At 64.2% G+C, this 23,961-nt stretch overlaps 2 protein-coding genes across 4 annotated transcripts in view; one reads left to right on the forward strand and one right to left on the reverse strand.

Moving 5' to 3' along the window:
• SMG6 (SMG6 nonsense mediated mRNA decay factor) overlaps positions 1-15,972 on the forward strand; it is a 117,524-nt gene extending 101,552 nt beyond the window's left edge. For 2 of the 3 annotated variants that reach the window (XM_075771257.1, XM_075771255.1), the window contains exons 15-19: positions 619-768; positions 7,804-7,957; positions 11,408-11,619; positions 11,928-12,009; positions 13,638-15,972. In XM_075771257.1, the coding sequence (XP_075627372.1) occupies positions 619-768; positions 7,804-7,957; positions 11,408-11,619; positions 11,928-12,009; positions 13,638-13,768 (729 nt within the window). In that variant the 3' untranslated portion in view covers positions 13,769-15,972. The remainder of the gene's footprint in view (positions 1-618; positions 769-7,803; positions 7,958-11,407; positions 11,620-11,927; positions 12,010-13,637) is intronic. The other variant, XM_075771256.1, reaches the window with a different exon arrangement.
• A 544-nt stretch (positions 15,973-16,516) lies between these two features.
• HIC1 (HIC ZBTB transcriptional repressor 1) lies at positions 16,517-21,179 on the reverse strand. Its single transcript, XM_075771375.1, has 2 exons — positions 20,855-21,179; positions 16,517-20,076 (listed from the first exon to the last, which is right to left on the reverse strand). The coding sequence occupies exons 1-2, from the start codon at positions 20,904-20,906 to the stop codon at positions 18,131-18,133; spliced, it is 1,998 nt and encodes a 665-aa protein (XP_075627490.1). The 5' UTR covers positions 20,907-21,179; the 3' UTR covers positions 16,517-18,130.
• Positions 21,180-23,961: the final 2,782 nt, after the last annotated feature.

Genomic DNA, 23,961 nt, shown 5'->3' on the forward strand with positions numbered 1-23,961 from the left:
CCTATACAGAGATCAAACCGGAGAAGGGGAACAGGCTCTTTGGCCTCCTGGCTTCACAGATCCAAGTTTCCTGTCAAGATGATCAGCTTGTGTGCCTAGCCTTGGATGAGGCAGCAGTGGTTGAGCAGCGTTGTACAGCCCCGGTGCAGGCAGGTGGGGAGAAACAGCATTTGATCCATGGGTTGTGCAGCCTAAACAGCCAGGCAAAGCAGAGAGACAGGGAAATACCATGGGTTTACAAAACTGAAGCATATAAAACATCAGTGACTCACCCAAGGCTGTGGGAAGAGTTTTCTAAGGTGAGGAAGAGGGTTTGATTTTAGAACAGAGCTTTAAGCAGGGCTGCTCCTGCCCTGCCTGGTTGCTGCCTTCCCTGCCCCATTACCTCCTGTCTCACCTGGTCATTTCCTGGACATTTACTATTTATTTATTTTGTTTGCTTCTTCTGAATGTTTAGAAATAGTCAGTTGCCCATCAGCAAGTGGTGATGGACCGTGCCCGGCAGGGATTTGTCTGCTGGAAGAGAAAGAGCAGAACAAGCACGGTCCCTGCCACCGGCATCCCTTACAATGACTTCTCTCCTGGCTTTTTTTTTGTCTTTCTGCATTTTACTGGAAGAAGGAAGATGATGTGAGGATTGAGGCATTTGAAGATGATTCTGAGGCTGAAGGCAGCGGGGGAGAGATGGACATCAAGGAGCTCAGAGCCAAGAAGCAAGCCCTGGCCAGGAAAGTAGCTGAGCAGCAGCGTCGTCAAGACAAGATCCAGGTAGGACAGGCTGTGCAGCTGCAGCGCCCGAGCTGGCTGAGGAGCTGCTTTGCTTTTGTACATGGGCTTATTCTGCCTCACTGTGCCGATGGTGCGCAGCCATTTCCCTGCCACGCGTCAGGACCAGCGGCCTCTCGGGTTATCCCGTAGCACCTGGAGCTTCCCCGGTGTAGGTGCCCAGCCCTGCCTCTGTGAATCCCAGCAGCAAGCTTAGCTTTGCCTTTGGTGGAAGGGCCAAATCAGTGTTGCTATCCCCCACCCAGGCTAAGACCTGCCCTTCCAGGCCCTGAGATGAATGTTTTGGGGACTCCTGGGACCCTCGTGAAGCCAGACATAGCTTCTCCATGGAGCTGCCAAGGAGCCCTGGCAGGGCAGTGCTGTGCCCCGCGGCTGTACGGCAGTGCATGCCGGGCAGTCAGCTGTCCCCCTGCCCGGGCCAGAGGCTCCGTGGCAGCGCGACTTGGTGAGAAATCGGCTTTTCTGTGCAGCGGGGCACAGGCAGATGAGGGAGAGGGTGGGACGTGAACAGCAGAGTTCACGTGGGAGCCAGCGGCAGGAAAAATAGTCTGCGAACGGCTGCTGCAGCCAGAGCGTCGCTTGCAGAGCGTTGCCATCGTTATGGGGACAAACAGACGGGATACAGGTGATCCTGGCCTGGCCCTGGCCTGATCCGAGCATGTTTCCCAGTGGGAGTTGGTGAAGTAAACTGGTTGGACTGGGAGCAGAGGCCGGGCGGTGCACACTGTTGCTTTAAGAGCAATCTCACATGCATGGCTGTTGGCTGCCTCGGCGCTCGCAACCCCTCTTCCTCCAGCCTCGCAGCCCAGATGAGGATTTCTCAGCAGAGGAAAAATTCTCCCTGGCTCCCCTCCCCCTCACCTCCGCCCTCTCTAATGCCCAGGGCCCTTCACTTCCATAATTCTTCATTTTCCAGCCTTGAACGTAAGCCAGACACATCTGTCTGGCCATATGCGTGAACTCTGCAGTGTGTGCCGAGGTGGTTGTAAAACAGGGCTGCTGAAGGCCCTACTGGGAGAGCGTGCACATGTGTACCCTCCGGCTACTGGCGCCGGGCCCAGAACCACTGCGCTTCGCTTTTCCAAACCCACCCCAACCTTTCAGATTTCGCCTTTTTTCTTTTTTCATTTGAATTTCGAGCAATTCATATCAAGGCGAAGGTAGAAGTTGCGCCGGGAGGGAGGGGCCGCCCCCGCAAGCGAGTCCATTATTGTTGGCAGGTACCTGGGTCACATTAATACAAGGAGGAAGAAAGCAGCAGCGAACGAGTGAAAGATTGGAGAGATGGGCTGTAAATTAAAGCGGACTGAAGCCTTCCAGCCTCCCAGGGTTGTTAAGCGGGAGGTGTAAGTAAATTCCCCACTTCCCACTGCCTTGTACAGACACAGCAAACAGGAACTGCACATGTTCGGGGAGGGCAGCGTGCAGCAGATCTCGGCCCCGGCGACTAGCCCAGCTGCAGCAGGGCCCCCCGGGATGGTCGCTGCCCATTCTGCGGGGAGAGTGGGGGCTGCCTGATGTTGTCAGGGGCTTTCTCCCCCCGGCGTGCTCCTCCCTTCCTCCCCAGCCGTGCTGGGGCCGGTGCTTGCAGGCAGAGAGAGGTCAAAATGAGGGTGTGGGCAGCTTCAGGGGCTGCACAGCTGAGAGCTGAGGTGCAGTTGGAGTCTGAAGGCGCGGGGTGGAGGAGAAGTCCTTGGGGCTTCTGTAAAGTCGTCCAGCCCGTAGCTAGCTGGGAACAGCCCGGAGCAGAACATGTGTGCTTGCCCCGGTCCTCTCCCTGCCCTGGTACTGACCACGCAGCCGGAGCCGGAGGAGCGGAGGAGTTCGGGTGGAAAGTGCTGCCTGGGGAGGCAAGGTCAGAGCCAGCTCAGCATCCACCCCCTCCACTTTCCCTCTCTTGGCCTGTGGTCCTTGACCTTTCTGATCTTCTCAAGAGATTTGGTGTTTCCTGGGACCTGGTGATCTTCTGCCTTCGCTGTTACAGCCCATTTCTCTTGTTCACTGCTCACCTACAGAGTTCAGGTATCAGCTGCTCTCTGAGTCCCACTTTCATTATCCTGGGGACAAGCCACAGCTCCACGTATTCATCTGGGTCCAGCAGACGAGGCTCCTGTCCCGGCCTGGCTGAGAGCCTCAGCTCTCCACTCATGGCCCTGTGGCTTTGTGCGGTGGTGGTGACTTGGACCCAGAGAGCCCAGGTGCCGCATCTGCCTTCTGTAGAGCCTGATGTCCCAAGTTCATTGCTGCTGCTTGCCGTCAGCAGGCAGGTCCTTGTTTTAGCTCCCAACCACAGCCAGCGCTGGGGTCACATTTACACCTCGAGAGGGATTTGGGCTTCACTGCACTCCTTTGGTCCTGCCCTGGCTGGGTGTGCACAGGATGGCGGCTTGGACTGCAGGGCAAGTACTGGTCCAGGCAGAGTAAGTGGCAAACAGGGGTGGCCCTTGGCTAGCACCAGCTGCAGAGGGACCAGGTTTGCTCAGCTCCATTCCCCTGCACAAGCTTGTACCCCAAAACCATCCCTCCGAGGGGGTCAGATAGGCCAGAGCGCTGTTAGGTCGTAGCCTCTTGTGTCCCCGGGCAGCCCTGGTTGCGAGGAGGCAGCCCTTTGCTGCCTGACCCTGCGTTACGGGTTGGCTGCTGCTCCCTGGCTCTGCTGCCAGCCTGCCTCTGCCCTCACCGCTTGCCCGGGCTGGGACGGAGCCCCATGTCACAGCCTGGCGACGGCAGCGCTGCGTCGGGCTGAGGTGAAAGGCCAGGCACATACCTGGGTGCTGCTCAGATATTTGGAGGGGCAAGAGGCCAGGCAGGCAGGTGGACAAGAGGAGGCGGCGGTGGTGCTGCCGGGGCAGGCAGCGTTCTCTGGCAGGGCCGTGTCCCCAGCCAGCACCGGGTCCTGCCACGTGCTCCCAGCCGCCCCCGCTGCTTGGCCGGGCCCTTGGTCCATGCTGTTCGGCGTCCCCTGTCCTTTGTGCCGCCGCTGTGCGCTGGGAGCGGTCGAGTTTCCTGACCGGTTGAAAACATCCCACCTGAAACATAACAGGCTCTTCCTCTGGATGCTGCTATTGTTTTGCTCAGCATTACAGAAGCAGCTTAACCGGGGAGGCCAATTATGACATGTCTTCCCAAAATAGCCGCTCTCCTGTCCCTTCTGAGCCCACAGAACGGCCGCCCCCTTAAGATGCAGCCGCTCCTTTGTGGCGGTAGTGTGAGTAAGTGGCTAAATATAGCCGTATCCCATTCACGCTCTCCTCGGCGCGCAGGAACAATGCCGCGGGTGCACACGCGCCGACACGCACCTGCCTGGGAGCGGGTGCCTGCTGGCTGCGGAAGACGCACACCCACCCACGGCGGCTCCGCCACGGCGGCGGCCCCGGTTTGCTACCAGGCACGGGGCACGTTTACTCCTGAGGAAGACGCTGCAGATGAACCTTGGGAGGAGGAAGCCCTCGAGCAGAGACTAGAGAGGCATTGTTCTCGGCCCTGGAAAATCCGCCTCTGATCCCCGCAGAGCAAGCGGGGCTGGAAGGGGCAGTGGCACCGGGTTTCCCTGCAGTTGGAGAGCGGGTCGGGGCAGGAGAGGTGCTGGCAGGATGGCGGTGGCCCGTCCGTCCTGGCAGAGCGGCGTGACCCCATACAACCCGTCCCAAAGGCAGCGGGGCACTCGTCTCTGCCGGGCTTCGACTCTGGGCCTCTCTGCCAGCCCGGCACTGCGGGCAGAGGAGCGCTGGGGTCCGTGTGTGGAGCCCCAGGGGGGGCAAATGGGGGCCCCCTACTATTCTGTGCTTGTGGTGGAGACCCTCAGGTCTCCCCTCCTGGAACTCTGCAGAAAGTACCACCTGGTGGCCTGGCTCTTGAGGGACCGGTCCCCTGTCCACACTGGAAGCCCTCGGCCAGACAGCGGCTTCCGGGGAATCCCCCAGGTGATCCCAGCTGATGGATGAGCTGGGAATTTGGGACTGTGTGTGCAAGAATGTCTGATCTCAGTGCTGCCACCAGCTGGGGCAGCCGGGGGAGCCACCTCCGGCTCCGGCCCAGCTCCTGGGAGAAGCCCCCATGGCCGGAGCAGGAGGCCGGGCAGGGGGGGGCTGCGGGTGGGAGCAGCTCTGGCTGCCGCAGCGTGCGGGTGCAGGAGGCAGGAGAGGGGGACCTGCCTGGCCCCGGGGGGAGCAGAGAGCCCCCGGCCTCAGAGGTCCCCTGCCACGTCCAGCACTGCAGGGTCACTCTGCCATGGAGCCGTGCAGTGGGTTTCACCCCAGTAAGACAAGGCTGAAACCCGGCTGTCCTAAAGCAGTTGAGCCGAGGCGAGGCTGTGCCTCCACTGCTTGAACCGCGCCGCTCTCCCCAGGGTCTCCTCCAAACCCCACCTCCCGGCAGGACGCATGGGCCACCATCTCGCCGTCCTCACATCGGGGAAGCTGAGGCACGGTGGGACTTTGCAGTTTGTTTCCGGCCAGCGGTGGTGGCACAGCAGCCGGACCCCAAACACGAACATCCCGATCCGCATCCCCACGCCCCTCCTTCCTCCCCACGGGACCGTGCCCCGCGGACCGGCAGAAGGGTTAACGCGGCACTCGCCTCCCCGGTTCCCCGCACATGGGCTCCCTTTCATCTCTGGCATGGGGCCAGCCAGCGTCCGCATGAATCACAGGCCACTCCTCTCCCCCCCGAAACCCCTTGGCCGGAGGCTTCTGCAGCCTTTTACTCACACAAACAAAAATAAATCTCGCTGCCGGCCTCTGAACTCTGCAAAGGCGAGTTTCCCTCTGGCTCCCCGAGCGGGCCGGAGCTGTGCGCGGGGACTTGGCACGCTCCCCGCCGACCTCGCTCTTTCACTCCCGGCGCATCCTGTGTCCTTCTCTCACCGGGCGGCCCAGCGAGCGGAATGGGACGTGACGGCCGGCACAGGCGTCGCTCGCGGCTGCCAGGAATCAGCCGGGTACAGCCTGCGAAAGCCACCGGGGCAAATGCCACACACGAGGGTACTGTCCCCCTCCCCGCCGTCACCCCCGCGCCCCCCAGCCAGAGGGGTAGGTGAGCTCCCCACTCACGCTGCGCTCCTGAGGTCGCCTGCATGGACCGGGATGAGTCCTGGGGTCAGGGAGCCGTGTCGGGGTGCACCCGTGTCGGGTCCCCTCCTGCCACTGGCCCTTGCTTGCGTAGGACTGTCGTTACCCACTGGAGGCTGCGTGGTTTTGCCTCGCTCTTTCTGCAAATTCGGGGCCTTTGACCTCTTTGGCCGCTGCACAAGGGACGTGCCACTTCGCTCTGGGTCTCTGCATTGGCCGACAGGGCCCTTGTCCATCTCCCCGTGGCAGGTGGAGCTCAGCAGGGCCTGGTGCCTCCCAGGGATGAGCATCTCCTCCTGGACCCCCAAACCCTGGGGAGAAACCCCACCTCTCACCCTCACAGCGAAGAGGCAGCACCGTGCCGGGGTTGCCAGCACAGGGTTCCCGTGCCGCCGGGGAGTGCCAGCACCTCCCTGGGTGAAGGCAGAGCGCAGGCAGGGATGGCACCCGGCATCTGTACAGGGACGCTGGTGCCATTGTAGCTGCCCCTGCGCGATGGGGGACACGTATCCTCGCGCTGTCGTGCCAGCTCAGTGCTGCCGTGCAGCACGCGGGGCCCTGGCGCGCTCCCCGCTCTGCCCGTCTCCCCTCAGGGTCAATGGGAGCTGCGGCCCCAGGACCGGCGCTGCCAGGAGGCGGGTGGGAGGCACGTGGTGAGGTTATGGTCGCTGCCTTGCCTGGAGACACTTGTGGGAGGTGGCAGCATCAAGTTGCCTGGATTTAAAGCCAGATGACAGCACTTGGAAATGGAATAAAAACCACTTCTTTCCATGGCCACTACTGGCCCGTGCAGCTCAGCGTTCCAGGGTGCCTCCGAGGCTTTGGCGTGACTGCAGGAGGGTTCAGATCCTCACCCCAGGCAGGGGGAGTTCCCCGTAACATTGGGCAGAACAGGGTTGGCGGTTGCCTCCTGTCCCCAGGGCGCATCTGGTGGGTGCGAGACTGCTGTCGCAAGGGTTTGCAAGGTGGATGTGTTCCACAGTAGTGCTGCTGTGCTCCGTGGGTGACCGGTTCCTATTAGAGGCAACAAACATCAGCAAGTCCAGGGAAGCTATTTTTAAGCGGAGGAAGCACTAGAATAGCATCCTGAGTTTTTTAAGCTTGTGACTTACTAAAGAGCCCAAGTCCTTCGATAGCGTCAAAAGTAATACGTGAGCTCTTGGGTCCCATTTTGGCAACTGGCATTGTGCAGAGGTCCAGGTGCAACCCCACAGGGTTGTTAGTAAGACCCAGCAGACCCTTCCCACGTGTGCGTGAGCATCTCTGGTCTCCAGTGGGTGCAAAAGACTCAGCCAAGGACAGTGCTGTGGATTTCCAGGGCTGGAACCCACCTGGTTCCTCAGCTGGATGGAGTCAGAAAAGGCAAGGCACATGTGGGAGCTGGTGGGACAGTGAGTGAGATACTCAGCCAAGCATTCCACCCCTCCCTGGCTGCCTGCTCAGAGTCCTTGTGTTAGGATGCCATTGGCAGGGCTCGTCTGTCCCAAACTGGTTTGTTTTGGCTGTTATCACCTTGAGCTGCTTCCATCTGGAGTCCCAGAACCCACTTCCTCCAGCCCCCTTTTCTCCCTGCTGTTTTGTATCAGGGTCAGTCTCTTGGCACCCGTGCAGATAGTCCTGGCAACTGCCAGTCCCGTAAATGGGACAAGTCCCAAAACATCTCCATTTTCAAGGCTGGTCCCAGTTCTCCCCAGAGCCTGGACAGGGCTGTTCCCCTAGGAGAGTGTTCTGTTGGAGGCTTTCACCATTGCTGTCACGTACGTGCTGTGGACCTGCAAGACCTGATGTTAAAGGTGTGCAGGCAGGATGGACACAACCTCCTGCTGGTCCCCTTCACACGATGCCCTTGCTGTGGGAGGCATACATGCCAGCTTTATCTTCTGCTCTCAGGGTCTATAGGTCGTAGGGCTGACGTCCTACTTACTCATCATATGTCCTTCTCCTCCAGGCCGTGCTGAAAGACCAAAGTCAAATGAGGCAGATGGAGCTGGAGATCAGACCTGTCTTCCTGGTCCCAGACACCAATGGCTTCATCGACCACCTCAGCAGCTTGATAATGCTGCTGGACTGCAGGAAATTCATCCTGGTGGTGCCCCTGATCGGTGAGTAGGGCAGGCGTGAGGTGGGGGCTTCCCCTTCCCCCTGGCACGGACTGTCCTCCACGCCAGCTCCCTCTCTCCCTGCTTCACGTGCCCACAGTGCCTGTGTGGTCTGGGGCTGGGTGGCTTGTGTCGTGGCCAGTTGGGCATGGAGGTGGACCTGGCATCCATCCTGCCTTGTCTCGTCCCAGCCATGGCTGACGTTCCTTCAGCCCGTGTCACCCTTGTCCCTTCCTGCCAGCTTTCTGCCCACGGCGCTCAGCAAGCTCCTCTCCCCCTGGTGCATTTGGGGTTGCCAGGGGCTGGGAGAGGCACACGGGTGTTAAATGGAATTTGGAGGGAATTTTGGAGGGAGCAAGGAGGAGGAATTGTTAAACAATCAGAACAGATAGCTTATCCCAGCTGAGCTGGGGCTTAGGCAGCCTGAGCAAATGGCCGGCCTGTGTCCCAGCGTCTCAGAGCTGCTCAAGCCCAGCCCTTCTTTTTATCCTTATAAAGCTCGCAGTAAAACAGCAAGCTGGTTCCCGTTATTGGTAAACACTCACCCTGGCAGATAACGGCTGTGCTGCTGGGTGGTCTCCCAGGGTGGCGGGAGGATTTGGTTAGATGCCTTTGCTCTGATTGTTTGATCGCGCTCCGGGCTGGAGGTAGCGTTCCTCTGGCCAGTGTCGCTCCGGCGCCCGGCACGTCCCGGTGCCAACCTGGCGTTCAAAGGATCCCCGAGGGCAGCAGGAGAGGCTGGGGCAGGAGCGGGGCCAAGCCTTGCAGAGCCCGCAGGCTGCCCCGTCCAACCGCAGCCCCGGGAGGCCGGGGGCCAGCTCTGCCCCGTGGGCATCTCCAGCGTCCGAGCAGCAAGGTGTACGCTCGTGCCGATGTCCTGGCCTGCGGCACGCAGGGGTGCCTGCCCTCCAAGCCGTTATGGGGCTTCCTTCTCAACTCCTGGTGTCCAGCAGACAGCTCTGCCTGTCCCAGAGCCAACGTCCAGCTGCCACCGCTCCCCGTGTTGTGACCGGACTGGCTCAGGAGGGATTGCCGGGGCTGGAAACAGGACCCTTGGGGAGGGGGAGCAGGGCTGGCCGCCTGCCCAACTCAGCAGGGGACCTGCCAAGGTGCTCTGTGGCTTGGCACCTCAGTGCCAGGGCTTTGTGTAGAGGCGAAGGGAAGGAAGCCAGCAGCACCAGCAGAGCCCAGGCAGCCCCGGGAGCTGCAGAGCAGGTTAACACCTGAGCTGGGACCTGCCCTGGAGCCATGGCCCTGCCTCCTGGTGCACTCCTGTCGTTGGCGTTGGCGTGAGGCTTCTCCATCCGAGCCCCAGCCAGGGGCAGCAGTTACAGGAGAGGTGAAAACCCTGGTCCCGTCCCTGTCGAAGATGCTGCTGCCCTCAACCTGCAGAAGGGGCCTGGCCTGCCCTGCCACGGGCAGGAGGAGCAGCAGTAACTGAGCACCTTCAGCGCTCTCCTGTCCTGCTGCCTCCCTGCACAGCCCGTCACTGGAGGGACGGAGTAACTCCTCTCCCACTGCCTGCCATGAGCCTCCCCCGCAGCTGCTGCTGCAGCACCCTGAAGCCAGCGACTCCCTGTCCGCAGCGGACGTTGGTCAAATCCCCCCTTGTCCCCCAGGAAAGCCATCAGTGCTGAGACCCGGGTGCGGGCAGGAGGAACTCCTCCCCTGGGGTAAGCCGGGGGCCCGTGGCTGCTGGGGGCAGAGGCCTTGGTGCCATGTCCCATCACCAGACCAGAGACACGCACGGTGCCCTTCCCCCAGCACGGGGCACTCCTCCCCTCTCTTCCCGGGGATGCAGCAAGGGGTTAAGCGCGCGGCTTCGCGTTGGGTTTGTTTCTCTTGCTCTTTAACCTGCTCCGTGCTCCTTGAGGCTGACCCCGCCATGGAGAAGCCAGGCCTGGTGCAGAAGCACAAACAAGCCTCCCCTTTGAAGCCTGTTTAGCTTGGAAGCAGGAAGGCGGATTTCGGGAGGGAATACCAGCTTTTCCTGTTTGATGTTCCGTTCTTGCACGGCTCCCCCCACCCCGGGCCCAGCCGTGCATTGTGTGGAAATGGCAGCATCAGGTCGGTAGCAAGAAGAGTCGCCGGCCAGCGAAGAGCAAAGCAGCTCCATGCAGCTTTAATTTGAATACCCAGACAGTGAGTGCCAGTCTCACCATGGAACAGAGCGATCACGCAGGCTCCCCGGGCAGTGATTCACAGCACTGGGGAGAGGCCTCAGACCCCGAGCTCTCTCCCCGAACCCCCAAGGAATGCATAGTTCCCACTTGAACTCAGGACTTGGCTCCAGGCTCGGAAACAATCTTCAGAAATGAAGCCATGGCTAAAACACACACTGTGCGCACAGAGGCTCCCTCGCGCACACGTGCACACCAGCTCTCGCGCGCCCGGCCTCGCGCACACGCAGCCCTGTGCACGAATGCAGGCAAGGACGCTCGTGCGCACATCTGGCCGCACGCTCGTGTGCCCGGCCTCGCCGCTAGCCGCCTCGGCGGCATCTTGCTCGCACGCGCGCGCTCGCTGTGCGATGGAGCGGCTCTTCCAGCGGCCCCAGCATCAGAGGGTGGGTCCCTCCTGGAGCTCTGCTGGGGTCCCTCGGGCTTCTGCTGGGCTCGGGGGGCCGGAGCGGCTGGGATTGCCAGCTGCTTGGCAGCAGTACAGGAGGCTCTAAGGCTTGACGGGCTCCAGTTAAGGCAAATGGGCTGGGAATCCGCCTGATCCCAGGCTCAGGCTTGTCTTGAGCAGCATGTGTCAGGACAGATGTGCGAACCCTGTATCAGACCCAGATGGGTGAGGTGTTGGAAAGAACGTGTCCCCTGCCGGGAGCCTGGGATGGCGGCTTCAGGTGGGAAAATAGGGCCAGGACTTGTGCGGGAAACAGTGTCAGAGCGGGAACTGCCTGCTCCCACGCGTGCCCCTGTTCCCACGTGCAGCCCTGCGGCAGGAAGGCAGCAGCTCTCCGTGTCTGAAAGGGCAATGAGAGGCGCAGAGCTGGGCAGCGCGATGCGGGGCAGGAGGCACGGTGCTGCTGGCCATCGCTGTGCTCAGAGGAGCGGGCTGCAGGAGGCCGTGGTTTTCTGACACCCTCGCGCACACACGGAGGTGCCGTCGGTCGTGAGGCAGGATCATGGGGTAGGGGGCACGGTGGCGGTCTGGCATTTTGCAGAGCAGAGCGAGGTGCCCTTAGGGAGCATTACCGCATGCTGCAGGGGTGAGGTGCCTGCACGCTCGGGGCCGAGCCAGGTGACCCACGGAGGTGGAAGGCAGCAAAGCTTTTCCAGACCTGCAGCCAAGTCCAGGAGTGCAGGGACACTGCGGCAGCTGAACCCAGATTTCCTGAGCCAGCTCCCAGTGCCCCGGCCCCAAGGCCTTGGCAACTTGTGTGCTCCAGCAGCAGGTCACAGGAGCACCTTGTCCCATAGTAACTGTACCTCCTCTTCCTGTTTGAAGTGATAAACGAGCTGGATGGCCTGGCCAAGGGCCCGGAGATGGAGCACCGGGCTGCAGGCTATGCCCGCCAAGTGCAGGAGAGAGCCAGGAAGTCCATCGAGTTCCTGGAGGAGAGATTTGAGAGCCGGGACAACTGCTTGAGGGCTCTGACCAGTCGAGGCAACGAGCTGGAGTCCATCTCCTTCCGCAGCGAAGACACCACCGGCCAGCAGGTAAGGGACATCCCGGCCCCAGGAGGATGGGACACAGAGGTCCTGATGCCGCGGGCTGGAGGCTCTTGGCCACTGCTTCCCTGGGGGAGAACCAGGGACCCTGGGATCCGCGAGCTCTGGGCAGGGGGTAGCTCTGTCCCCACCTTTGCAGGCGGCTGAGCAGGCTCCTGCGGGCTCCATGTGTTTCGGCTCCGAGCAGCCCTGCTCTCCACTGAGCTGCGGCAGTGTCTCAGGGGCGGTGCAGAAATCAGGGTGGTGGGGTTGCAGGGTTTTTTCTTGCCAGGGGTAATGCTGCCCTTTTCTTCCAGGGAAACAATGATGACCTGATTCTGTCCTGCTGCCTCCACTATTGCAATGACAAGGCCAAGGATTTCATGCCCTCCAACAAAGGTAGAACATCGCATATCCTCCTTGTCCCTTCTCTGTGGCATCCCACGGACCCTTCTCGTTTCTCTTTCACGGCCCCTCCCACATTTTGCCTCTTTCAACACCAAGGTGCCACCTCCTGCCTCCGGTCAGCCCCAGGCTGTGGCCCTCTCACCTCATCGCCAAATGCGCACCTCACTGCGCCGGGGATGCCCCAGCCTGTGAGAAGCTCACCGTAAATGTCCACGGAGCAATTTCATGGTGCTAGCAGTGGTGACAAAGGGCCAGAACAAGCCTCCTCCCTGCAAGCCCCGGTGTCTCCCAGCCAGGGCCCTTTTCCCTCCCGATGCCCAGTTGGTATCAGCCACGTGTGCTGGGACCAGACAGGCCCCAGGCTGTTGCCAGGGCACTGGGGATGGGAATCGCATCAGCAGCTGCCCAAGAAATCAACCCGCATTTGTCAGTGCGAATTCTTAGCAGCTTAACTTGTCAGATTCACAGAGAAACCGTCACCAAATGTTTATGTGCAAATGATGCTGAATTTTGAAATCATGTGGATTATGGGGAATGGGGCCTGACAAGCTGACAGCCTCTGGTTTGTAACAAGGAGGCGCGTCACCAGCGCGGAGCAGAGGATGTTTATTGTTACACATTTCTTAAAGTGTCCGCACAAAACCTCCCGCTCCCGCTTTCAGCAGCCCTCGGCCCCCTGGCCTGCCCTACCACCAAGCCCCTGCTCCCCTTCCTCCCAGCACAGGCTGGCCGGGGTGCTCGCCCCACCATCCTCAGCCCTGACACCGTGACCACAGCCCGTGTTCCTGGCCACCCTCCCCTTCCCCTCGTCCTGCTGCTCCCCGCGCAGCCAATCTGGGCCCATGTTGGGCTCCCATAAACTCTGTTTTTTCCATTCCCGTCCTGGCTCAGAGGCACTGTGTTTCCTGTGCTCATAGGAACAGTACTCTGGTCACAGGACCCAGCTGCTTACACATACCCCATATGCTTCCCCTGCTTCGCACACACGTAAGCGTGGCTCCCACATCCCAGCCCGGCGCATTGCGTGCGGGGCAGCTCATCCATCTGGGGGCAAGATCCCGTCGGTTATTTCTCAGGCTTCAACTCTCTCTGGCTGTCTGAGCCCCAGCCAGAAACGCCTCGGTGTCAGTGGCGACTCCAAAAAGCTTCGCAAAAAAATAAGGGGTGGTTTTAGATCTTATAATGAGATCACCAGAATAATAGCACCAGCTTCCTGCTGGAGCCAGGGTCGCGGGCAGTCTTCCTGGCCTGGGTCAGGCAGAGGGACCTCCTCTTCCCTGCCTGCGGCACGGCGCACCCCATGTGGGCAGCGGGCAGCGTGGGACCCCAGCGCTGCTCACCAGCTTCCCGGCCCCGGGGCTGCGGGCAGAGATCACAAATCATCCCCCATGACAGCGCAGGGTGTGGGGAGAAGGCAACCTTCGAGATGAAGTGGTGTCTCCGAGCCACGCCAGGAAACCTCGGCAGGGAGCGGGGAGCTGGGAGCACCGCCGGGGTGCTGGGTGGCCCCGGGGCTGGGGAGGCCGTGGTGTGGAGACAGCACGGTGTGGGACGGGTGCAAGGGCTGGGGCAGAGCGGGGAGGTCTGAGCTTTACGCTGCTCGCTCGCTCTCGTTGCAGACGATCCCATCCGTTTGCTCAGGGAAGTGGTTTTGCTGACGGACGACCGGAACCTGCGAGTTAAAGCGCTGACCCGCAACGTGCCGGTGCGGGACATCCCCACCTTCCTCAAGTGGGCCCAGGAGGGCTGAGGGGGCCGAGCGGGGCCGACAGCCCCTGAGCGAGTCATGCAGCCTATTGCGGTGGGAGACCGGCTTCAGCGGCAGCCCTCACCACATGCCGCCATCGCCTTCCAGCCCACCACGAACAATAAACGCCACGTCTTCAACCCACCCCAGAATGGCCGCGCTGCGAAGGGCCCCCCCCTCTCGAGGGCAGACCAGCTGGGAAGGTCATTGCTGTGGATGGTTCACGCGGAGGCTGGGCCGTTGAGGGTCCCACCAGCCTTCGGGCAGTGCCGGAGCGGAGCTGGCGAGCCCCGCTGGCTAGGGAAGCTTTGGGTGAGCCCGTGCCGGATCGCCAGCCTTTTGCTTGGTTTGCTTGGTTGCAGAGAGCTCGAGTCACGAGTCGGTGGCTCTTCGGGTTTGTAGGCTGCGTAGGGCAGAGACCAGGGATGCACCAGCGCAGACTTTATGATTGCTTAGTCTAGCTTGTGCCCCTCGGAGAGGCCGTGGACTTCACGGGCAGGTTCCCTCCTGCCCCAGCCTGTTTGTCCTGCGTGGCCCAGGCAGCCCCAGGCCTCCGGCCCCCTCCCCACCCCACGCCCGCCCCGTGCAGGGGGTGCTGCTTGCGGAGGTGCTTGTCCTCTCCCTGGTGCAGGGTTTGCTTGTTGAGTTTCATTGCAGATTTCCATATAGGTTAGTTTTCAGGTGTGTGCCCTGCCTGCTTTGCTGGGGCGGGGGGAGGCTTTGAACACCCCCCACTTCCCCCACAGCTGCTTTCTGTTCTGCTCCCCTGCTGACCCCAGCCATTACCTGCCCCTTCCTTCCTCCCCCCAAACCCCATAGTCCCACCCCACTACCTTTAAACACATTTTTGACCTAAGACTCAGCATGAGGCTAACAAGATCCTCCAAGTCCCTAAGGACCCCAGGACCAGCTGTCCCACAGATCCCGCGTGTCCTCACATCACCACGGGCTCCTCTTGCGTGTGGGCTCCAACTTCTGCTCGTGGCTGCAGGGCTGGGCAGGGCTGGAGAGAACCGGGGCAGCACCCGGTCCCCCCCCACCACCACCACTTGCCCAGCTGTGGGGGTGTCCCCCCTCGAGTTGCCCTTTCACCATGGAGGGAGCCGTGAAGGGACCCCGCTGCCTCGTCACTGGGCCATCCCACCCCAGGAGCTGGTGCAGAGTCGGGGGGTTGCTGAGCCTCCTCCACGCCACGTTGTCCCACCACCGAGTCTTCCCTTCCCCAGCCCACTTACACGCCAGATACAGAAGCTTAAGAGGGAGCATTAACCCGCGAACTGGAGCCCCTGGAGCTCTGTCAAGTCCCAGTCCCATGAGCAGAGGGTGGGAGTGACCCTGAGGCTGTCCCCGGTCCCCGCTGGGGCGCCGTGGCCGTGGGAGGGAAGCATCAAAGGTGGCGGAGGAAGCAGTAGAACGGAGCCCAGCGTTTTCCTTTCCTGCGTGGGTGGCTCGGACCCGATGTCTGTGTCAGGAAGCCCAGCGTTGCCCCTGGATCGGCCACCCAGCCTCGTGGCAAGGGCCAGCGCCGGGGTTGGAGGCCCAGTAGCGCCCGACCACAGTGGGGCTGCATGGCACAGCGATGAAGACAGGCACGTTTACGCTTGCTAACCTGTGCCGTATGGATGTCCCAGCCTCGGGGCACCATCCAGAGCGGCTGCAAGCGAAGGAGGGTCTGTGCTGCAGAGCAGAGCCCGTTCAACAGAGACTTTGGGATACCCACGCCTGCCGCAGGGCGCGTGGAGCCGTCACCGCGGCTGAGCCCACCTGGGGCCACAGCACCCGCGCCCCGGTACGGTGCCTGCAGCACCACGCTGGCTGTAAGCAGCACGCAGACTTTGCATTCTCCTCCACGCCGGGTGTTTAAATGTGTGTTTTCTAATGGAGCTGCCCCAGGGCTGCTTTGCAAGGCCCTTCCTGGGGGACCGCCAGCTCGGAGAGACCTGCGGCTCTGCCAGACGCTGACCACTCGCACCGTGCCGCGGGCTTGGCCGTGGGACGGAGGTCTTGCTGCCACCAGATCACTGGCACAACAGCAAGCGGAGCGGGGGCTCGCTGGCTTCAGCGTCCCCGTGCCTGGGGCCAACCGTGCCAGGCTGCTGCCCCAAGCTCCCGTGGGGAGCCTGTATCTAGGGGAGGTGGCCGCATTCGGGCTATTTTTTGTTCAGATGGTTTTAATAATTTTTAGTATTAAACACTTTGTCTGTGCAGCGTGTCGTTTCGTTTGCCGTCAGCAGGGAAGTTGCTGTCAAGGTTGGGGCAGGGGTGGGCACGGGGGGGGCACCGGGGAGGGACGGCAGCGGGACGCGTTTGTGCTTGCAAGGATGAGGGCGGCTCTCCCACCTGCAGCCACCGGTGCCCCCCGCCAACCCAGGGGGCTCCAGGAAAAGCAGACGCACGGCAAAGCCCTTCCCCTCCCCACGGCTCCGTACCCACCGTCTCCCCGGCGCAGCCTGTGCCCCCCAGCATCACACCCAGCCCCGCTCAGTACCAAACCCCGCACCAGCCAGGTCGTGGCCCGTCGTCGTGGCCCGTGTCCCCCCCCCCCCCCCCGGCCAGAGAAGGACGCGAGGCCACGCGTGTTAATGTCATTTTATTGCTCGTTCGGTTTCGACTATAGAAAAAAAAAAAAAAAAAAAAAAGGGCGAGGAGCCCGTGTACAAATCGGACGTGATACAGAGGGGGCGGGCGGCCCGGCTGGGCGCTGCCAGCTGTGCTTTGGGTGCTGCCAGCTGTGCTTCGGGTGCTGCCAGCTGTGCTTTGGGCGCTGCCACCGCTCGCCCCACGGCAGCTCCGGAGGGACGGTGCCGGCACTGGGGTGCCCGGGGGAGGGGGGGGGGGGCGAGGGGGGCACCCGGGCAGGAGCGGCCAGCTCAGGCTAAGGCACAGTGGCTGCGAGGCCGGGGACAGTCGCTGCTGGCGGCCGCCCCGGGGCCTCGTGTGCAAAGGAGAGGAGGGGGCGCTGGGGGGGGGGGAGAAGCTTCACATTAGCCCCAGGCAGAGGTGTCAGGGCACGGGCCGGGGGGGGGGTCCAGGCCGGGGGGGGTTTCGCCGGCACGGAGCGGAAGGCAGGAGAGGGGGTGTGGGGGCGGCAAGGGGTGCCCCGCGGGGAGGGAGGGGGGGGGGTTCGGCCCCAGGTCACCGCAGCCCAGCCTGGGGCAGCCCCACGCCTCCCTCGGCTCTCCCCGCCCCCCCCCCCCGGCCCCCTCCCGCAGCCCCTGTCCCCCTCCCCGTAGCTGACAAACCGGACCGCTTTGTCTTTGTCGTGAACTCCCCGGCCCGACCCGGCCGCGCTGGGGACGGGTATCTTTGGAAAAAAAAAAAAAAAAAAAAAAAAAAAAAAAATTTTGAGGCGAGCGGCCACCCAAGGGTGAAGCTGCCGGGTCCCGGGGCCCCCCGGGGCGCCCTGGGCATCCCTGATGGTGAGGCGCCTGCTGGGGCAGGGCCCAGGGGCTCAGTCTGTGACAGGCCCTGCCCCACCTCCCGAAAACACGGGGTGCCGGCGGCTGAGCCACGGGGTTCAGGCCAGGAGGTCAGTGCTTGCTCCGGGGCAAGGAGCATCGCGATTCCCCGGTGCCGGGGTTAGGGCCGGGAGGTCAGTGCTTGCTCCGGGACGAGGAGCATCGTGATTCCCCGGTCCCCCCGGCACGGACATGACCGCCATCCCCCCGCCTTGTGCCTGCTGCTCAGACCCCGCCGTCCCCCTCCATCAGTCTGTCCCCGAGCTCCCGGCATGGCCCCGGGAGGGTTTGGCCGGCACACACCCCCCAGCCCCGGCATGGCCACGCTCGCCAGTCCCGCTCAGGACGGCTGCCGGCAGCTCGGAGGCGTCACTCCGGCCACGATGGACGAACTACTCACGGGCCCACGGCAGTGGAGGCGGCACAGTCCGTGTCCCGTCGTGGCAGAGCCGAGCGCCGACAGGTCCCGCCGTGGGGCCGGGGCGATGCGGGCGGCTGCCGAGGGCGTCCCCTCGCCCGGGGGGCAGCACCGGGGACGGCCCTGAGGTAAGGAGCGGGCTCATGTCCTCCAAAGCCTCGGGGCGCAGCCCGGCCTCACAGCTTGTGCTTCGCTCCCGCCCCGATGTCGGGGTGCCGGCAGCCCCCTGCGGCGAGGGGGGGGCTGCGCTGCGAGGTCAGTCCCTGAATTATCGGCTTCTCCTGGGCAAGCTGGGGCGCTCCTCAAGGGACCCGCCGTCCAGCCGTCCCAGGGCAGCTCTCACGGGACCTTCCGCTACGAGCGAGTTCTCCAAGGTCGTCGGCAGCACCAGGGGACGAGCACCCACCACCTCTCGTCCCCCCCCCCCAGCTCCACACGGGGCAGCGAGGGGAGCCCGGTGGCCCCCCCCGCCCCCCGGCCGGGCCGGCGCTAGGGGGGTGAATAGCGTTCTATGGTCCGGGCGGCCTCGGCGTGGAGGTGCGGACCCTGCACCAGCACCTCCGCCGCCTTGTCCTGGCTCAGCCCCAGGTGCTCGGCCGTGAACTTGGCCAGAGGGTAGAGGCTCTCCATGGCCTTGGGGTCACTGAAGAAGTGCGAGGTGTGGGAGAGCAGCTCGGCTGCCTTCTCCTGCTTGAGCCCCAGCTGGTCGGCAGTGAGGCGGGCCATGGCATAGACGCTGTCGGGAAAGTCCAGCTTGGCTTTGCCGTCGGGGCCGGCCGCGTGCATCTTCATGTGGCTGATGAGGTTGCGCTGCTGGGCGAACTTCCCGCCGCACACCTGGCACTCGTAGGGCTTCTCGCCCGAATGGATGCGCATGTGTTCGGTCAGGCGGTACTGGCGGGTGAAGCGCATCCCGCAGGCGTCGCAGGCGAAGGGCTTGAGGCCGAGGTGGCTGCGCATGTGGCGGGTCATGGTGCCACGTTGCGTGAACTTCTTGCCACAGATGGTGCAGGGGTAGGGGCGCGTCAGCCAGTGCGTCTTCTCATGCTGCCTCAGCGTGGCGGGGTCCTTGTAGGACTTGTCGCAGGAGGAGCAGCGGTAGGGCCGCAGGATGTCACCCAGACCCGGGCCACCCTTGTCCAGGAAGGGCACGGCCTGCTCGGCCGCCGCTTTGTGATAGAGCTCCTCTTCGTTGTGGGCCTCCACGTGGGCGTTGAGCTGCTCGGAGCTGGGGAAGCCCTTGCCGCAGGGGATGCAGACGTACAGGTTGTCGCCCAGGCTCTCCGGCTCGTAGCCCAGGTGGTTGCAGTAGCGGTCCAGCGCGTCACCGGGCGAGGGGCCCTCGCTGCTGCCCGTCTCCTCGCTCGTGCTGTTATCGGGCTCCAGGTCGTTGCTCTCCACGCTGGGGTAGCGGGGCTGCGGCGCCGTGGGCGGCGACTCGGCCTTTTCCTCCCGCTCCAGCTCCTTCTCCGCCTCCCCCTCGTCCAGGTAGGGACCCAGGGGCTCGTGCTTCATCCAGCGGTACATCAGCTCGCGCCCGTCGGTGCGGGGCAGCGGGGGCTCGGCGCAGGGCGGCGTGCTGCGGAAGGGGTCGGGGGCGTGGGGGTGTCCCCCCGGCTCGCCGCCTGGCGGGGAGTCCTTGTAGGCAGCGGTGTGGCCGGCCAGGAGGCCGGCGCTGACGGGGGGGCTGTCGTGCCGCGGGGGCAGCGAGGGCTCGCGGGGCTCGCCGGGCAGCAGGCGGTCGGTGGGCAGGAGCTGGGCGGAGGGGCCGGTGGGGCTCTTCTTGGAGAGGTCGAGGCCGCAGGGCGGCGAGCAGTGGCGCTCCGGGGGGCACAGCCCGTGGGGGTGCAGCGGGGTGCCCTGGGCGGCCGAGGCGTACAGCTCCCCACACTGCGTGTTGAGCGGCGCTGCTGGCTCCACGGGCGGCAGGTCCACGGGCCGCGGCGTCCCCGAGTAGCAGGCCTGGATAACTGGCGTGGCGGCGCGCAGCCCCCGGCCCAGCTTGTAGGGCGCGTAGCCCCCACGCAGGTGGCAGTACTTGCCGCTGCGTTTCAGCTTCTTCTTGCAAAGGGCCACCAAGCCGGGGATCTGGAGGTAGCTGGCGGCGGCCAGCACGGCGCCCAGACTCTGCTCGCCACCCGGCTCGCACTCGGCCAGACGCCCGGTGTAGATGAAGTCGAGGATGAGGCGAAAGATGCCGGGGCTCACCATCTCGTGGTCCAGGTTAAGCAGGTTGTCGTGCACCACCAGCGACTTGAGGTAGGCGCTACTGGCCGCCAGGATGTTCTTGTGCGCGCGGAAGAGCGCGTTCTGCACCACGATGATCACGTCGCACAGGAAGCCCTTGGTGCGCTGCGTGTTCAGCTGCAGCAGCAGCTGCCGCGAGTGGCTCGGCACCTCCATGGCGTCCAGCATCCCGCTCCTCGCCCGCCGCCCTGCAACACACCGCCCCGTCAGCGGTGCAACCGGCCCCGGGCACTCAGCCCACGCGTGGGGGGGGGGACGGGACTCGACCCGCACGTCGGGGGGTTCAGCCCACGCGCGGGGTGCGGGGTGGGGGAGCGTCGGGGCTCAGCCCCCAGCCCCGCACGCCGCCACGTCCCGGCCGCTCTGCGCGGCCGCCTGGCCGGTGCCACCGCTTATATGGGGGCTCGCTTCTCGGCGGGCCGGGGGGGCGGGAGGGGGGTGAAAACCCCCGGAGGCTTTTGGAGAAAGTGACATCACCCGCTGCTGCCGCCGCCAGCGCCGCGCCCCGGCCCCGCCGGCGTCCCGGCACCCCCGAGCCCACCTGCCGGGGGAACGCGGGGCGGGGGGTGAACCGGGCCGGTGCCCCCCACCCGTCTGTCCGCCCACCCGGGGCCGCCGCCCGCCGTTACCTGCGCGGTGCCGCTGCCCCGGCTCCCCGCGGCGCCTCCCCGGCTCTTATGCGCCCCGGTCCCGGGAGGCGGCCGGCCGTGCCCCCCCGGGCGCCCCCCGCCCCCGTTTCCTCCCCCCCCCCCCGCCCCGAGGTGAGAGGGGGGACGGCCGGGGCGGGGGGGGGGGGAGAGCGGGACCTCCCCTCCCCGCCTCCGCTCCGGTGCCGGTTCCCCCCGCCCAGGTGGGTAAAGCCAAGCTCCCGCGGAGCTGCTTTTTGGGGGAGTTTCCCTATTTTTAAATTTTTTGGGGCGTCATCGTCCCCGTCCCGTCCCCCCCCCCCCCCCGTCTCCGCTTTACCTGGGCGCCCGGTGGCCTCCGCCAACCAGCCGAGGTCTCGGTGAACTCTCATGGCTCAGCCCCGGGGGGGCCGCCGCCGGTTGCTGTTCCCTTCCACCCTCCTCCTCCTCTGCTGCTGCTGCTCCTCCATACCCCGCGCTCCCGGCCGGTCCTACGGAACGGGAGGAGGAGGAGGAGGCGGCGGCGGCGGCGATGGAAGAAGCAGCAGCGGTTCCTCGGGGTTCCCGACGCCGCCAGCTCGGAGGTGAAACCCGGGCTGCGAACTCCCCCTGACCCCGGCCTGAACTCCGAGCAGCGCCGCTGGCTGTTAAAGGGACGGCGGGAGGTTTTCCTCCTCCCATCCCCGGGCGGGGCACCGACAAGCCGGGCCCCCCCCTCTCCCCTCCCTCCCCATCCCGGTCTCCTCCTCCTTCTCCGAGCCCGCTTGCCCCACTCCCGGTCTCCTCCCGCCCCGACCCCGCCGACCCCTCGGGGGTCTCCATCCCCGGGACATCAGCCTTTGCCCGGAGCCACCACATGGGCCCCCTCCGGGGCTCCCGGCCCCCCCCGGTGGCTCGGGGCAAGGGCTGATGTGTGTGTGTGTCCCCCCGGTACCGCTCGCAGGGCGCCATCTAGCGGCTCCCGGTGCGCTCCACCCCCGCCCGTTACCGGAGGCGGCTCCTCCCCGCGCAGGTGCGCGGTGGGACCCGACGGGGCGGGCGGTGGGGAAGGGTAAAAAGTGTGGGGGGGGTCCTGCTAGGGACCGGCTGCTGAGTTTGCTGCCCCACCCGAGGGATGGGTGCTGATACACGGGGGGGGGGTAGCACCCAGTGGGTGGCAGAGCTGGAGCGGGTGCTCTCAGTGTAGGGTGTTTGGGGGGGGCCCTAGTAGGTGCAGGTGATGTAGGGAAAGGTTTTGAAGGGGGGAAGGCAGCCGGCCCTAATTTGCTGCTGGTGGGGGAGGGCAGAAAGCGGGGGGGGGGGGGGTGTGCGCAGCCCTGGCGCCCAGATGTGCGGCGGCGGCTCAGGGTGGGCCAGGGGCTTGCGGCAGTTTGGGAGGAGGAGGAGGAGGGGGAGGCAGCGCCATGTTTCCCCTCGCTTCATCCCTCCAGCCGCCCCTGACAAGGCTGCTGGGCTGGGGGTGCAGCCTGAGGTACCTCCCTTGGTGCAGGGGGGAGCCGCCTCTCCCTTCGCACTTTCGCTTCTCCTTTCTCACAACCGCAACCTCTTGCACAATCTCCTTGTATAGCAAAGCATCGTGATGGGCACCTCCAGGCCAGCCGCTAATCCTGGGGAGTCCCGCTGGGACCCCCTGACCTGAGCAGGGCACCCCGAGTATTGGCCATCCCCCCCCCCCCCCAACTGGGGTGACCCCAGATGCTCTTGGGGTTTCACCCCATAACCCTGGTCCCTTGGTGAGTGGGAGCCAGCGTGAGGTCCAGGGGGCTGGGGACGGTGGCTGGACTCCTGCAGTGCTGGCCTGGCCACCAGCCCCAGCCCCTGGGACAGAGTTTGGCCAGCCCTGAATTTGGGAGAAAAGAGGGAGGGTGCATGGCGGGGGTAGCCGTGGCCCTCCCGACTCAGCATCACTTGGCTGGAACTCATCCTCAGATTCCCATCGGAACCAGGGTGCCCCAGCTCACTATGGGGACACCCCCACAGGGACCGGGGTGTGGTGGCACTGCCCGTGGGGACCCTGCAGCGGGCACATCCCAGGCACTGGCTCAGAAATCCCCTTCCCCGCTCCCCATCCTGGGCTTGTGCCCACAGGGAGCATCGGGATCCTGAGAGCGGGACACGGGTGACTCCTCGTTACAGAACTATGGTTTAATCCCAACTCCCCGGGCACTAATTTCCCCCCCACCCCCTTTATTTTTTTTTTTTTTTTTTTTCTCTTCAATTAACGGCTGGAAGTGTTTCAGGTTCTGGCAGCGAGCTCTGGACGTCGCTGTGAGCGATGGCTCCCGCGGGCTCCGTCCCGGTAATTTATGGGGCTGAGCTGCATAAATCACGGCAGCGAGCGGCTCCCAGACAGCTGCCTCCCCCGGGGCCGGCCGGGACCCCGGGCTGCCCCAGCTACCTGCTGAGTGACGCTGAGCCCTCAGGGCAGTGACCGAGGAGGGGGGGGGGGCGGAAAATGGAAAAACCTTCACCTTTTCCACCCTCTTTCGCAGCTTCTCGCCCGTTCCCAGCCTCTCCTGGGAGCAAAGGGATGGGCCGGTGCCTGCCGGGGTTTGGGGCAGGTGGAGGGGGGTTGGATTCACTAATATCCCCCCCCCCCCCCCCGCTTCTGCCCTGCCCTGCCTTCTGGAGGGACCCCAAGGTGAGCCCCAGCCCCAGAAGGCCTGACCCGGCTTCTGCGGCCGCATCCTGCACCCAGAGAGCCCAAAACCTGCGCGGGACTCCCCGGGGACCTGCGGCACATGCTCAGCCCCACGGGACTGGGACGGCCGGGCTGCGGGGCCGCGGGCAGAGCCAGCGCCGGCGAACGGGAGAGCGCAGGGAAAGGGGCATTTTCGCCTCAATGTGCTGAGCAGATTGGAACCAGCTCTGGTTAAGTCATTGGCTCTGTTGGGAGGTCTGAGCTGGAGCGTCTCCCGCCCGTGCCCCCTCCCCACGATCAATCAAAGTTGCAGCAAATTAGCCCAGATGCTGGGAGATTCGGTTCAAATCCAGCTGTGGTTTGGATCGTGTTCGCATGCCTGGCTTCATGTGGGACCTGGGCTTTTGGACAGGATACAGCCCCCCGGTCTCCGCAGGGCCCTGTTTCCCAGCGCAGCCTCTCCCCAAAGCCCACACACATGTCTTCGATTACGGCGCGTTGGCCAGCCGGGCCGCATCCGGCACCGCCAGGAGCCTGCAGCCCCCGCTGGCAGCTCGCACTTCATTTTCCCGGCGGTGCCGGGGTACGGCAGCCCCCCGTGCCCCGCTGCCGCAGCCCCTGAGTTTGCAGGGGCCCCCTCTGCTTGTGCTGTGCTGAGGCCGTGAAACTCATGACAGCGCTGAGCTGCTCCAGGCTGGGCGAGGATCGGTGCTGCCCACCTCCTGCCTTGCTCCCGGAGTTAGGCAGGGCTGTGAGGATGCCTGCCCTGAGCCCTGCCTGCTGCGAAGCAAGGCTGGGGGCAGCCG

Source organism: Balearica regulorum, chromosome 19 (genome assembly GCF_011004875.1).
Source record: "Balearica regulorum gibbericeps isolate bBalReg1 chromosome 19, bBalReg1.pri, whole genome shotgun sequence".
NCBI classification, from domain to species: Eukaryota; Metazoa; Chordata; class Aves; order Gruiformes; family Gruidae; genus Balearica; species Balearica regulorum.

What these genes read in the sequence shown, in the direction of transcription:
- HIC1 (XM_075771375.1), bottom strand. Translation starts at nt 20,906, where the DNA reads ATGAGAGTTCACCGAGACCTCGGCTGGTTGGCGGAGGCCACCGGGCGC. An exon ending in GGAGGCCACCGGGCGCCCAG is followed by an intron (nt 20,077 to 20,854) that starts GTAAAGCGGAGA and finishes GGTGTGTTGCAG; the next exon opens with GGCGGCGGGCGAGGAGCGGG.